This window comes from Tachyglossus aculeatus, chromosome 9 (assembly GCF_015852505.1).
Source record: "Tachyglossus aculeatus isolate mTacAcu1 chromosome 9, mTacAcu1.pri, whole genome shotgun sequence".
NCBI lineage: Eukaryota > Metazoa > Chordata > Mammalia > Monotremata > Tachyglossidae > Tachyglossus > Tachyglossus aculeatus.
Window position 1 is genome coordinate 21,386,420 of NC_052074.1, and position 14,694 is coordinate 21,401,113.

Below are 14,694 nucleotides of genomic sequence, written 5' to 3' on the forward strand. Positions count from 1 at the left end.
AAAGTAACAAATATGTACAAACAACAAAACCAAACGGACTAACAAAATAAAATGAATAGAATAGATATGTACAAGTAAAGTAAATAAATAAACAAATATGTACAAACAACAAAACCAAACGGACTAACAAAATAAAATGAATAGAATAGATATGGACAAGTAACGTAAATAAATAAATACATAAATAAATAAAAAAGTAACAAATATGTACAAACATATATACAGGAGCGTCGTTATGGGGGGGCACCACCCACCTTGCCCCGCTCATGCTCCCCCTCCGCCTGCAGCAGGTTGGGCACGGAGGCCATCGCGCAGCCGGGACGCGGTGCAGAGCGCGGTGCTGCGCGGTGCGCTCCGCCCCCGCTAAGAGCCCCCGCCCCTCCGCCGGTCCGCCCCCGGCCCGGCGCGCCCCGGGCCCCACCACCGAGACGCGCGGGAGCCCGGCCTAGAGGGGCTCCCCCCTGAAGGCGGGGCGGCCATGTTGGGGTCGGGCGGCGGACCGGATCCCCGAGCCCCTTCGCCGGACGGCCCCGGATACGGCGAGGGAGGGTCGACAAACCCTCACGAGGCGCCGAAGGGATGGGAGAAAAGACCTGGGGTCGAGGCGGGAGGTGGGCTGGAGGCACGCTTCCGCCCGAAACAAAGATGGCGGGGGGAGGCACGCCCAGCAGGTCACGTGACTCCGGCCGCGCGCCCTTTTTAGCGCGAGGGGCGGGGCCGGCGAGCCGGAGCCATGTGGGACAAGGAGTATCCTGGCAAGGTAATAATAATAATAATGATAATAATAATAATAATGATAATAATAATAATAATGGCATTTCTTAAGCAATTACTCTGTGCAAAGCACTGTTCTAAGCGCAGGCCGTGAGCCCGTTGTTGGGGAGGGACCGTCTCTATGTGTTGCCAACTTGGACTTCCCAAGCGCTTAGTAATAATAATAATAATAATGGCATTTATTAAGCGCTTACTACGTGCAAAGCACTGTTCTAAGCGCTTGGGGGGTTACAAAGTGATCAGGTTGTCCCACGTGGGGCTCACAGACTTAATCCCCATTTTACAGATGAGGGAACTGAGGCTCAGAGAAGTGAAGTGACTCGCCCAAAGTCACGCAGCTGACATTTGGCTGTATATATGTATATATGTTTGTACATATTTTTTTTACTCTATTTTTTTATTTATACATATCTATTCTGTTTATTTTATTTTGTTAGTATGTTTGGTTTTGTTCTCTGTCTCCCCCTTTTAGACTGTGAGCCCACTGTTGGGTAGGGACTGTCTCTAGATGTTGCCAATTTGTACTTCCCAAGCGCTTAGTACAGTGCTCTGCACATAGTAAGCGCTCAATAAATACGATTGATGATGATGATGATGATTTGGCGGAGCCGGGATTCGAACCCATGACCTCTGACTCCAAAGCCCGTGCTCTTTCCACTGAGCCACGCTGCTTCTCATATAATAATAATAATGGCATTTATTAAGTGCTTACTATGTGCAAAGCACTGTTCTAAGCACTGGGGAGGTTACAGAGTGATCAGGTTGTCCCCACAGGGGGCTCCCAGTCTTATCCCCATTTTACAGATGAGGGAACTGAGGCTCAGAGAAGTGAAGTGACTCGCCCAAAGTCACACAGCTGACATTTGGCGGAGCCGGGATTCGAACCCATGACCTCTGACTCCAAACCCCGGGCTCTTTCCACTGAGCCACGCTGCTTTTCATATAATAATAATAATGGCATTTAGTAAGCGCTTACTTTGTGCAAAGCACTGTTCTAAGCGCTGGGGAGGTTACAGAGTGATCAGGTTGTCCCACAGGGAGTTCACAGTCTTATCCCCATTTTGCAGATGAGGGAACTGAGGCCCAGTGAAGTGACTCGCCCAAAGTCACACAGCTGACATTTGGCGGAGCCGGGATTTGAACCCATGACCTCTGACTCCAAAGCCCGGGCTCTTCTCCACTGAGCCACGCTTCTTGTGCTCTGCACACAGTAAGGGCTCAATAAATCATCATCGTCAATCATCAATCGTATTTATTGAGCACTTACTATGTGCAGAGCACTGTACTAAGCGCTTGGGAAGTGCAAGTTGGCAACATATAGAGACAGTCCCTACCCAACAGTGGGCTCACAGTCTAGAAGGGGGAGACAGACAACAAAACCAAACATACTAACAAAATCAAAGCGCTTAGAACAGTGCTTTGCACATAGGAAGCGCTTAACAAATACCATCATTATTATTATTTAGCCCCACCAGGTACACTAAGCCTCCTCCTTGGTGACTGGGGTTCCTCTGAATTGGCAGTAGAACAGCCCGATTTGGGCGGTGTAAATCACTGTCCAAAGGCTTCTAGACTGTGAGCCCACTGTTGGGTAGGGACTGTCTCTATGTTGCCAATTTGTACTTCCCAAGCGCTTAGTACAGTGCTGTGCACATAGTAAGCGCTCAATAAATACGATTGATGATGATGATGATGATGATGATGATCCAGCCAACCTTGGCTTCTCGTGTTCACTGCCAGGACTGGAGTTCAGGTCAATCAATCGTATTTATTGAGCGCTTACTGTGTGCAGAGCACTGTACTAAGCGCTTGGGAAGTACAAGTCGGCAACTCATAGAGACAGTCCCTACCCAACAGCGGGCTCACAGTCTAGAAGGGGGAGACAGAGAACAAAACCAAACATACTGATCAAATAAAATAAATAGAATAGATATCAATCAATCGATCAATCGTATTTATTGAGCACCTAGTGTGTGCAGAGCACTGTACTAAGTGCTTGGGAAGTACAAGTCGGCAACACATAGAGACAGTCATCATCATCAATCGTATTTATTGAGCGCTTACTGTGTGCAGAGCACTGTACTAAGCGCTTGGGAAGTACAAGTCAGCAACACATAGAGACAGTCCCTACCCAACAGCGGGCTCACAGTCTAGAAGGGGGAGACAGAGAACAGAACCAAACATACTGACCAAATAAAATAAATATAATAGATATCAATCAATCGTATTTATTGAGCACCTACCGTGTGCAGAGCACTGTACTAAGCGCTTGGGAAGTACAAATCGGCAACACATAGAGACAGTCCCTACCCAACAGCGGGCTCACAGTCTAGAAGGGGGAGACAGAGAACAAAACCAAACATACTGACCAAATAAAATAAATAGAATAGATATCAATCAATCAATCGTATTTATTGAGCACCTACTGTGTGCAGAGCACTGTACTGAGCGCTTGGGAAGTACAAGTCGGCAACACATAGAGACAGTCCCTACCCAACAGTGGGCTCACAGCCTAGAAGGGGGAGACAGAGAACAAAACCGAACATACTGACCAAATAGAATAAATAGAATAGATATCAATCAATCAATCAAGCGTATTTATTGAGCGCTTACTGTGTGCAGAGCACTGTACTAAGCGCTTGGGAAGTCCAAGTCGGCAACACATAGAGACAGTCCCTACCCAGCAGCGGGCTCACAGCCTAGAAGGGGGAGACAGAGAACAGAACAGAACATACTGACCAAATAAATAGAGAACAGAACCAAACATACTGACCAAATAGAATAAATAGAATAGCTATCAATCAATCAATCGTATTTACTGAGCGCTTACTGTGTGCAGAGCACTGTACTAAGCGCTTGGGAAGTACAAGTCGGCAACACATAGAGACGGTCCCTACCCAACAGCGGGCTCACAGTCTAGAAGGGGGAGACAGAGAACAAAACCAAACATACTGACCAAATAAAATAAATAGAATAGATATCAATCAATCAATCAATCGTATTTATTGAGCGCTTACTGTGTGCAGAGCACTGTACTAAGCGTTTGGGAAGTACAAGTCGGCAACACATAGAGACAGTCCCTACCCAACAGCGGGCTCACAGCCTAGAAGGGGGAGACAGAGAACAGAACAGAACATACTGACCAAATAGAATAAATAGAATAGATATCAATCAATCATCGTATTTACCATCATCATCATCATCATCAATCGTATTTATTGAGCGCTTACTGTGTGCAGAGCACTGTACTAAGCGCTTGGGAAGTACAAATTGGCAACATATAGAGACAGTCACTACCCAACAGCGGGCTCACAGTCTAGAAGGGGGAGACAGAGAACAAAACCAAACATACTGACCAGATAAAATAAATAGAATAGATATCAATCAATCGATCTAATTTATTGAGCACTTACTGTGTGCAGTGCGCTTGGGAGGTACAAGCCGGCAACACATAGAGACAGTCCCTACCCAACAGCGGGCTCACAGTCTAGAAGGGGGAGACGGAGAACAGAACCGAACATACTGACCAAATAGAATAAATAGAATAGATGTCAATCAATCGTATTTATTGAGCGCTTACTGTGTGCAGAGCACTGTACTAAGCGCTTGGGAAGTCCAAGTCGGCAACACATAGAGACGGTCCCTACCCAACAGCAGGTCCACGGTGAACCGCCCTTTTGGACTTTGTCCATTCGGCCTTGTTTCCCTCTACGGACAGGCGGGTTCGGAGCCCCAGTGATTGCAAACGCTGCCCGGCTTTTCTTTATTAACTTTTTTAGCCCAGAATTTATCCTGCGTCCGAAGGGTGTTTGAGAACTGGGAAAGACTTAATTCCGCCACCACCACTAAGGAAAAGCGATAACTTCTCTGTGCCTGTTTCCTCATTTGTACAACGGGGATGAAGACTTTAAGCCCCATGTTGAACAAAGGACCGTTTCCAACCTGATCAACTTGTACCTTGCCCAGATCTTACTACAGTGCCTGGCGCACAGTAAACACTTAACAAATACCATTAAAAAAAAGTGGGTGTGTTGGGGGGGAGGCAGATGAGTGTAAATGGATCAATAATCAATCAATCAGTCGTATTTATCGAGCGCTTACTGTGTGCAGAGCGCTTGGGAAGTCCAAGTTGGCAACATCCAGAGACGGTCCCTACCCGACCGTGGGCTCGCGGTCTAGAGGGGGGAGACAGAGAACAAAACATGGTAACAAAATAAAATAAAAAGAATAAAATAAATAAAACGAAACAAAATAAAATAAATGGGAATGGGAAACGACCCGACGGCACGCGCTACTGCCGATAAGGGGCCGGCCGAGGAAAATGAAATAGAATCAAATAAATGAATGAATGAGTTAAATAACACAAAATAAAATAAATATGAGCGGGAAACGACCCGACGGCACGCGCTACTGCCAATAAGGGGCCGGCCGAGGAAAATAAAATAAATGGATGAATTAAATAAAACAAAATAAAATAAATGAATAAATAAAAGAAATAAAGCAAAATAAAATAAATATGAACGGGAAACGACCCGACGGCACGCGCTACTGCCAATAAGGGGCCGGCCGAGGAAAATGAAATAGAATAAAATAAATGAATGAATTAAATAAAACAAAATAAAATAAATAGAATAAAATAAATGAATAAATAGAATAAATAAAGCAAAATAAAATAAATATGAACGGGAAACAACCCGACGGCACGCGCTACTGCCAATAAGGGGCCGGCCGAGGAAAATGAAATAGAATCGAATAAATGAATGAATGAATTAAAGAAAACAAAATAAAACAGAATAAAATAAATGAATAAGTTAAATAAATAAAGCAAAATAAAATAAATATGAACGGGAAACGACCCGACGGCACACGCTACTGCTAATAAGGGGCCAGCCGAGGAAAATGAAATAGAATAAAATAAATGAATGAATTAAATAAAACAAAATAAAATAAATGAATAAATAAAATAAATAAAGCAAAATAAAATAAATATGAACAGGAAACGACCCGATGGCACGCGCTACTGCTAATAAGGGGCCGGCCGAGGAAAATGAAATAGAATCAAATGAATGAATGAATTAAAGAAAACAAAATAAAATAGATAGAATAAAATAAATGAATAAATAGAATAAATGAAGCAAAATAAAATAAATATGAACGGGAAACGACTCGACGGCACGTACTACTACTACTAAGGGGCCGGCCAAGGAAATAAAATAGAATAAAATAAATAAATAAATTAAATAAAACAAAATAAATAGAATAAAATAAATGAATAAATAAAATAAATAAAGCAAAATAAAATAAATATGAACGGGAAACGACTCGACGGCACGTACTACTACTAATAAGGGACCGGCCAAGGAAATAAACTAGAATAAAATAAATAAATAAAATAAAACAAAATAAAATAAATATGAATGGGAATCCCTTCTGCATTGTTCTTGCCCTTGGATTTGTTTCCTTTATTTACTGCACCCTCAGCCTCACAGCACTTGATAGCACATGTCTGTAATTTATATTGTCTGTCTTCCCCTCTAGAGTGTAAGCTCCGCATGGGCAGGGAGCATATGTACTCTCCCGAGTATATTGTTCTCTCCCAAGCACGTAGTCCAGTGCTCCGCATACAGTAAGCGTTCAGTAAATACCATCGATCAACTGCTAGCTGTCCAACTTTAAATCAAACAATTACAGGTGCTTTCTGCCAGAAGAGAAAAGGAACACCGGCGCTTAGAACAGTGCTTTGCACACAGTAAGCGCTTAATAAGTGCTATCATTATAATAAGCGCTTAGTTCAGTGCTTTGCACACAGTAAGCGCTCAATAAATATGATTGATAACGTCCTTCAACGCAGAAAGCCCGGGATTAATAATCTAGAACTTGGGTTCCCTGAAGACTGTTCTACTGTGCCATTCATGTCTCCGTGCCTCAGTCTGGGTGTCTGAATACTCATCGTTAACCATGGCCTTTCTCCCCGCCTAGGAGCACCAAAAAGTGTGAAGGTTCAAAAACGTGAGGAGGAACTTGAGGCCAAATAACCCAGATTCCAAATTCGGGATCTGAGAATGCAGTCACTGCAAAGCATCTTCAGGAAATGCAGAAGATCAAAAGGGATGTTATCCGAGCTGGTCCCCCGGGTAGGCTTCTCTTCCTCAAGTCGCTCTTGCAACAGGAAGAAGAAGAAAGGGAGCCCTTACGAAGAAGTGGACCAAGAGAAGTATTCCAACTTAATTAATTCGGTTATCTCTGCTAAAGTAAGATCCAGAACGCCAGAAACACTATTCCAAGAAGACCATTTGCTCTATGGACCCGTGAGCAGGCGTAAGCCCCCAGAGCAGGACTCGGAACCAAGGGTGCCGCGCAACTGGATCCCTCTTGTTGATCCTGAAAGGGAAGCTTCGCCCATCCCGCTTCAGGACTCCTCGCTACCTTTGAAAATTCCCTTACAGAAGAGTAAGATTCCCAGCGTGACCCGGGTCCTGCAGCAGACCATGCCGCCAGAACAAGCCTTCTACTTGGAGAGGTGGAAGCGGAGAATGATCCTGGAACTGGGAGAAGATGGCTTTGCGGAATACACTAAAAGTAATCTCCCCCTCTCTAATGATCTTCTTTTTTAAAATAGAATTCAGGGAACAGGTCTGCTAATGGTTGGATTGTATTCTCCCAAGCGCTTACTGCAGCGCTGTGCACATAGTAAACGCTCAGTAAATATCTGTGATTTACTACCTGCTTATTGGCAGAGCTGGGATTAGAACCCAAGGCCTGTGCTGTTTCCACTCGACCACACCTCTTCCTCATCATCAATCATATTTATTGAGCGCTTACTATGTACAGAGCACTGTACTAAGCGCTTGGGAAATACAAATTGGCAACACATAGAGACAGTCCCTACCCAACAGTGGGCTCACAGTGTAAAAGGGATATGTACTTATTTACTTGTTGCTTTGCTCTCTGGGATGTAGAGTTTACTGATGCATTGCCTAGTGGAATTTTGTTTTGTTATGTTTTTTACCTCTGACTGCGTGGGTTTGAACGCGTGTTGTTCCAAGGCCTGTGGTGTTTCCACTAGACCACACCTCTTCCTATTTACTTGTTGCTTTGCTCTGTGGGATGTAGAGTTTACTGATGCATTGCCTAGTGGAATTTTGTTTTCTTATGTTTTTTTACCTCTGACTGCGTGGGTTTGAACGCGTATTGTTTTAATGTATAAACTGCAGAATGGTGCGTTATAATCAGCTGAGAACTTGGCTGGGAATTCCAGAGTAGGAGAAGGACTTGGGAGTGAGGCGTGGCTGGGCTGTCTTCGGAAAAGCATCCACTTCATGGCACCCTTTCCTAGAGAAGTAGTGAGGCCTAATTAAAAGGGCACGGACCTGGTTTCTAATTCCTACTCTGCCCCTTGCCTGCAGTGTGACCTTGGGCAAGTCACTCAAGTGCCTCAGTTACCTCATTTGTAAATTGGAGATAAAATACCCCATTTCCTTCCCGCTTAGACTGAGATCTCAGTGTGGGACAGGGACCGTGTCCAACCTGCTTATAATAATAATCATCAATCATCAATCGTATTTATTGAGCGCTTACTATGTGCAGAACACTGTACTAAGCACTTGGGAAGTACAAATTGGCAACATATAGAGACAGTCCCTACCCAACAGTGGGCTCACAGTCTAAAAGGGGGAGGCAGAGAACAAAACCAAACATACTAACAAAGTAAAATAAATAGAATAGATATGTACAAGTAAAGTAAATAGAGTAATAAATATGTACAAACATATATACAGGTGCTGTGGGGAAGGGAAGGAGGTAAGATGGGGAGAGGGGGACGAGGGGGGAGAGGAAGGAAGGGGCTCAGTCTGGGAAGGCCTCCAATAATGGCATTTATTAAGCGCTTACTATGTGCAAAGCACTGTTCTAAGCGCTGGGGAGGTTACAAGGTGATCAGGTTGTCCCACGGGGGGCTCACAATCTTAATCCACATTTTACAGTTGAGGTAACTGAGGCCCAGAGAAGTGAAGTGACTTGCCCAAAGTCACACAGCTGACAATTGGCGGAGCCGGAATTCGAACCCATGAACTCTGACTCCAAAGGCCGGGCTCTTTCCACTGAGCCACGCTTATACTCTGTCAACCTCGGGGATTAGTGCAGTGAGTGGGACACAGTCGGTGCTTAACACATCAATCAGTGGTATTTATTGAGCACTACATGCAGAGCACTGCATGCCACATTCATTATTATTACTACGTTGTGTCCTCTATCTTCCCCCGTTTTGCTCCATCTGCTCTGATAAGGGCAGGCTTATATTGATCCCTGGTGTCTGTCTCCCCCAATTCTAGACTGTAAGCCCGGTGTGGGCAGGGATTCTCTCTCTTTATTGCTGAATTGTACTTTCCAAGTGCTTAGGTACAGTGCTCTGCACACAGTAAGCACTCAGTAAATACGATTGATTGAATGAATGAATGAAAGCCCCCTCACCAAAGCCAAAGCAGGGGCCGGCCCAAGTATCCCTCTCCTGCAATCAATCAATCAATCGTATTTATTGAGCGCTTACTGTGTGCAGAGCACTGTAGTAAGCTCTTGGGAAGTACAAGTCGGCAACACATAGAGACAGTCCCTACCCAACAGCGGGCTCACGGTCTAGAAGGGGGAGACAGAGAACAAAACCAAACATACCAACAAAATAAAATAAATAGAATAGATATGTATAAGAGCGGCCGGGGGCCACCTGGGACCAGCCTATCCTGACCACTCGCCACTTAAGGGGAGGAGGAGGGAAGAGGGAAAGCAGTTGAAGGGAGTAAGGGAGAAAAGAAGACCTGCCTCAAGCATGGGGCCCAGGAGAATTTGGGGAGAGAGGGAATGTCACCAGGGCTTTTAGGATGCTGGGGTAAAAAAAATGTGAAAACCATAATGGTAGCAACTTGCTCTCAAACGTTTCTGTTGTTACACACTGCTGGAACAAATGGATTACCTCAAGACCAAATTCCACAGTTCCTGCAGATAACCTCTCCGTAGTGTCGTTTTAGTTCACAAAACGATTTTCAAAAAGGGCGACAGGCAGGGCGAAATAAAATACTGAATAAACTTCCTTAAAAAAAATCCAGTCCCTCTCCTGAGCCCTGCTTCAGCAGAACTCAGACTGTCCATTTTAAGGAGGAACTAGGGGCGCACGGGTAGGTGGGGTTTTATTATTGGCTTCTTTCCCGTGTTGTGGATTTTTTATTTTTTCTCTAACCGCTTCAGACCGGATTGGAGATAAATGCTGGAAAGGGTTGGAGGGGTGGTGTGCTCAGGCTCTCTCTCCAATCTTGGTAACTTGGGAGGATCAGGTTTGAGTTCAGTTGAGTTCAGGAGGGGTAGCCTGACAGCTTTTATACCATGGAGACCTGAGTTAGGTGTTTGAGACTTAGAAGTAGTGTCCCCTAACAGCTTCTGTGGAAAGCCTTTTTTCAGTAAGTTTTAAATACTTCAAGATTTTTATCTCGCCTTGTATTAAAGCATGACCGTTACGTTGATCAAATCCATTTTATTAGGTATTCTGTGTTAAAAACTTTCATGGTGACTTTACTTCTCTGTGCCTGAATTCCCTCATCTGTAAAATGGGGATTAATACTGTGAGCCCCACATGGGACAACCTCATCTCCTTGTGTTCCCCCCAGCGCTTAGAACAGTGCTTTGCACATAGTAAGCGCTTAACAAATACCAACATTATTATTATTATTATTATTATTTAAACAATCTCTTGTTTTAATGGGACTTTACTGTGGAAATGCTATGAATTCACTGCCCAAATTCAACACAAGTAATGAAATTGGTGGTCTCCAGGAGTTTACAGAGAGGAAATGAGTTCTTTCCAATAATACGCGTGTGTTGCTCTAAGCCATAAAGTTTGGTATGTAATTTTTTTTATTCTTCCCATTCTCTCAGATGTATTTTTGCAAGGAAAGCTCTTCCACACAGCCATTGAAGCGGTACTTTCATCCGGGTCCGCGCAGGAGGAGGACGACAAGGATGCCGTTGATTCTGGCTACTTAAGAAGCGTGCGGCCCATCCTGGCGGACGTCACTGGAGTCAGAGCCCTGGAAAGCGCAGTTCAGCATGAGATCCTGAAGTACCAGGGGCTGGTGGACTGCGTAGCTGAGTATCGGTACGGGCTGGTTGAGGGGGCGGGTGGGTTTGGTGGCGGGAGGACCAAGAAGCAGTAGACAGACCCATCCCCAAAATGCATTCTCTCCTCTCTCACGGTCCCACCACTTTTCCCTGTACTTCCCGTGCCTGCCGGGCGGCTGAGACTTCAGACACTTCAAGGTGGGAGCAGGGACGTGTTCAGAGCCACCCCCCTTCCCACTGACGCTGCAGAGGGAAAACCGTGGCGGGGGTGGCGGGGGGTCTCCAATATCCTGGCTTGGGGGTGTTGGAGGAGCCGGAGTTGAAGGAGATGAGCGTCTGGTAGTTGGGCTCCCTGTATCCCTCCCCCTTGCCCCCTCCATGGGATACAGGGGCATCTGAGGAGCTCCCCTTTCAAGGAGTCCTCTTTCAGCAACACATCTCTGTGTAGGCAATCGATCAATCAATCAATCAATCGTATTTATTGAGCGCTTACTGTGTGCAGAGCACTGTACTAAGCGCTTGGGAAGTACAAGTTGGCAACAAATAGAGACAGTCCCTACCCAACAGCGGGCTCACAGTCTAAAAGGGGGAGACAGAGAACAAAACCAAGCATACTAACAAAAGAAAATAAATAGAATAGATACGTACAAGTAAAATAAATAAATAGAGTAATAAATATGTACAAACATATATACATATATACAGGTGCTATGGGGAAGGGAAGGAGGTAAGATGGGGGCGTGGAGCGGGAGACGAGGGGGAGAGGAAGGAAGGGGCTCAGTCTGGGAAGGCAGTGTACAGGGACCCCGACCCTTGCTGTTGTCAGTTCTCTCGCTCCTCAATCAATCAATCAATCGTATTTATTGAACGCTTACTGTGTGCAGAGCACTGTACTAAGCGCTTGGGAAGTACAAGTTGGCAACATATAGAGACAGTCCCTACCCAACAGTGGGCTCACAGTCTAGAAGGGGGAGACAGAGAACAAAACCAAACATATTAACAAAATAAAATAAATAGAATAGATATGTACGAGTAAAATAAATAGAGTAATAAATATGTACAAACATATATACATATATCCTAAGCACCAAGAGGTGTATTGCTCTCGTGGCGAGTGAGAGATTGACCTAGGGAAGGGAAAATGAGCTGGGGGGTCTCGCCGATCCTTGTGGCCCAGCTGCAGTAAGGAAACTCGATTCTCAGGAGTCCCCCTCCTGAGGAGTTCTATTCCAGACCTCTGCATTTCTAAGAACTTTCGGATTCCTTTTCTCCAGTGAAGAAGAGCAAAAAGAGTTACGAGGAAGCCGGGTGTTGGCCCTACTTCCTATGTTATTCCCCCTTTTTCTTTCATTCATTCATTGTCATATTTATTGAGCACCTACTGGGTGCAGATCACTGTACTAAGAACTTGGGAGAGGACAGTTAACAATAAGCAGGCACATTCCGTCCCCAGAAGGAGCTTATAGTCTAGAGGGGGAGACAGACATTGGTATAGATAAGTAAATTACAGATAATGTATATAAGTGCTATGGAAGTGGGAGGGGGGATGAATACAGGGAGCAAGTCAGGGTGATGTAGAAGGGAGTGGGAGAAGAGGAAAGAGAAGGGCTTAGAGAAGACCTCTTGCAGGAGATGTCTTCCCCTTCTTGTCCCTCCTGCCTATCTCCCACCATCAAGATAAAGGTGTGTGAAGGAAGGTGATAGGGAGAGGGAGAATTTGGGGTGAAAGTTCTAGGGGAGACCCCAGGTAAGACCAATTTTTATTGGATGTGAGACATTCCTGGGCATCCCCTTACCTGCAACACTGACCGTTGGACCACACGAAACAACAGCACCACAACTGAGAAGCCCCAACCTTCCTTTCAAGGAAAGGGGGTGGCCCACAGGTGGACCTAATACCTTGTGTAATGGGAAATTCAGGAAAAGCAGTGAGAATCGTATTTTGGAAATGCCTCTAATGACAGGTACCTGCAAATCCTTGCTTGTTGCTCTACTGTAGAGGCAAGCTGTGTGTGATTGATTGGAAGACTTCAGAGAAACCAAAGCCATCTATCCAGAACACGTTTGACAACCCGTTGCAAGTTGCAGCCTATGTTGGAGCCATAAATCATGATGCCAACTACAGTTTTCAGGTCAGGACACTGAACCTCTGTTTGGAATTGAGACCTTGGGGGGTGGGGGGGGGGTAGAGAGAGAGAGAGAGAGAGAGTGTGTGTATGTATGTGTGTGTGTGGTTCTCTACCATCTGGTCTGACTTCTGCTGGGCTTCCTAGTCCTAACAAAGAGGCTCTTTTTCCTCCCCTCTCTCCTTGTCCTTTCTGTGCTTCCCATATACCGTCCAAGAGATCACCTGGCATTAAGAGTGTTCAACATCATTTTCTTCCCAAGGGCATATTGAATGCCCACGGATGCATAGATAACCTGGTCCAGTTGGTGCTGGAGCTTTTCATTCAAGCAACAGCTTGGAAATTGATCAGGGGAGGCCCACGGGCAACTGTGGAAGTGTGTAAAAGATGCTGAGACTCTTCTTCCCCTCCGCTACTCATAATCACTGGTGGGGTGAGAGGTGGATCGCAGACCCTCCTTGCTCATATCAAAACTGTCTCACTGTTCTTATCCTAGGGTTGAAGTTGGAGCTTGGAGAATAAGAGCGGGATATGTGTTAACAAACGATCTGAAAGTTCCTTGTGTTTCTTCACAGGTTCACTGTGGCTTAATTGTGGTGGCCTACAAAGATGGGTCTCCAGCCCACTCACACTTCCTGCACTCTGAGATCTGCTCCCAGTACTGGTCCAGGTGGCTGCTTCGCCTAGAAGACTTCAAAGAGAAGGAAAAGAACCAGAGTATTCAGCAACCAGATTAGGGTTCAGGGCGGCATTCTCCAGCTTAAGAGTTTGGAGAGAAGGCCATAAGCATCTCACTTGGGGATTGTGAATTGCTTTCTTTCCAGAAGAGCAATGGTTACGGATAGCGCAGGACGAGAGGGTGAGTTTTAATGTGTGGAATTTCGTGCCCTTCCCACAGAGATTGATTTGAAGAGAGCAAACAGAATAATGGTGACTCTCACACTGTGGTGACTTTGTTTTTTGGGTCTTCTGTTTGGATGACCCCAGTTGTTTCCATTTGATTTGCTGAGAGCATCTTTCAGGTCCATCTGAAATTTTTTAGGGCGGGGGGGGTGAATCTGTATATTTTTTTCAGCGGGTTCTTGATGCAGTTGAATAAAAGTTCACCAAAGTGTCTGGTACAACTAGAATACCACTAGGACTTGCTGCAAGAGTCATTCTATCCTTGACCCCGAATGCCTCCATTTCCATCCCAATAATCCTCGGAGAAGTTGGAGATGAGCTCTGAACCAATGAGAAAGTTTGAGACTTTCTTCTACAACCAGCAGAGGGTACCAAAGGCAGCACAGGACTTGGAAAATAATTACCTTGGAAGTGAAGGGACTAGGAGAAGCCCTGGGATTGGAATTTTCTTTTCCTGTATGTCTTTCTGGAAAACAGGAACCATTGTCTCTCGATTTATTTGACCACTAATGGGTGCCGGCCACGTTCTGTTACGAAATAAGGATGAAGGACGTGGGCGGCACAGTCAGGGGGCCCACTGGGTGCAGAATATTGTCTCTGCTCTTGAGGAATTTATAGTCTAAGGGAGAAGGAAAGACACATCGATTCTGTCACAGTCTAGCTGTGAACCAGTGAGCCAAAGTGCCCAATATTTTTAGGGAAAAACAAAGACAGTATTGAGAAGTAGCTGAGCGTGGGAGAGGTAATGGGTGTGTGGCTAACTGGGATAGGCGGTAAATAGCTGGGG

General features: G+C 45.2%; 2 protein-coding genes across 2 annotated transcripts in view; one reads left to right on the forward strand and one right to left on the reverse strand.

Annotated features, from left to right (window-relative positions):
* Positions 1-308, reverse strand: part of SNX5 (sorting nexin 5) — a 37,898-nt gene extending 37,590 nt beyond the window's left edge. Inside the window, exon 1 of the mRNA XM_038750852.1 lies at positions 255-308. Within this exon, the coding sequence (XP_038606780.1) occupies positions 255-308 (54 nt within the window). The remainder of the gene's footprint in view (positions 1-254) is intronic.
* Positions 309-720: 412 nt separating this feature from the next.
* MGME1 (mitochondrial genome maintenance exonuclease 1) lies at positions 721-13,915 on the forward strand. The gene is made up of 5 exons (XM_038751771.1): positions 721-760; positions 6,754-7,353; positions 10,696-10,915; positions 12,878-13,010; positions 13,580-13,915. Exons 2-5 carry the CDS (start codon positions 6,837-6,839, stop codon positions 13,739-13,741), a joined length of 1,032 nt encoding a protein of 343 aa, XP_038607699.1. The 5' UTR covers positions 721-760; positions 6,754-6,836; the 3' UTR covers positions 13,742-13,915.
* The last annotated feature ends 779 nt before the right edge of the window (positions 13,916-14,694 follow it).

Bases quoted from the DNA above. Each gene is read 5' to 3' on its own strand.
- MGME1 (XM_038751771.1), top strand. From the start codon at position 6,837: ATGCAGTCACTGCAAAGCATCTTCAGGAAATGCAGAAGATCAAAAGGG. The intron at 7,354-10,695 runs GTAATCTCCCCC...CCATTCTCTCAG, and splicing joins CTTTGCGGAATACACTAAAA to ATGTATTTTTGCAAGGAAAG. The intron at 13,011-13,579 runs GTCAGGACACTG...GTTTCTTCACAG, and splicing joins ATGCCAACTACAGTTTTCAG to GTTCACTGTGGCTTAATTGT.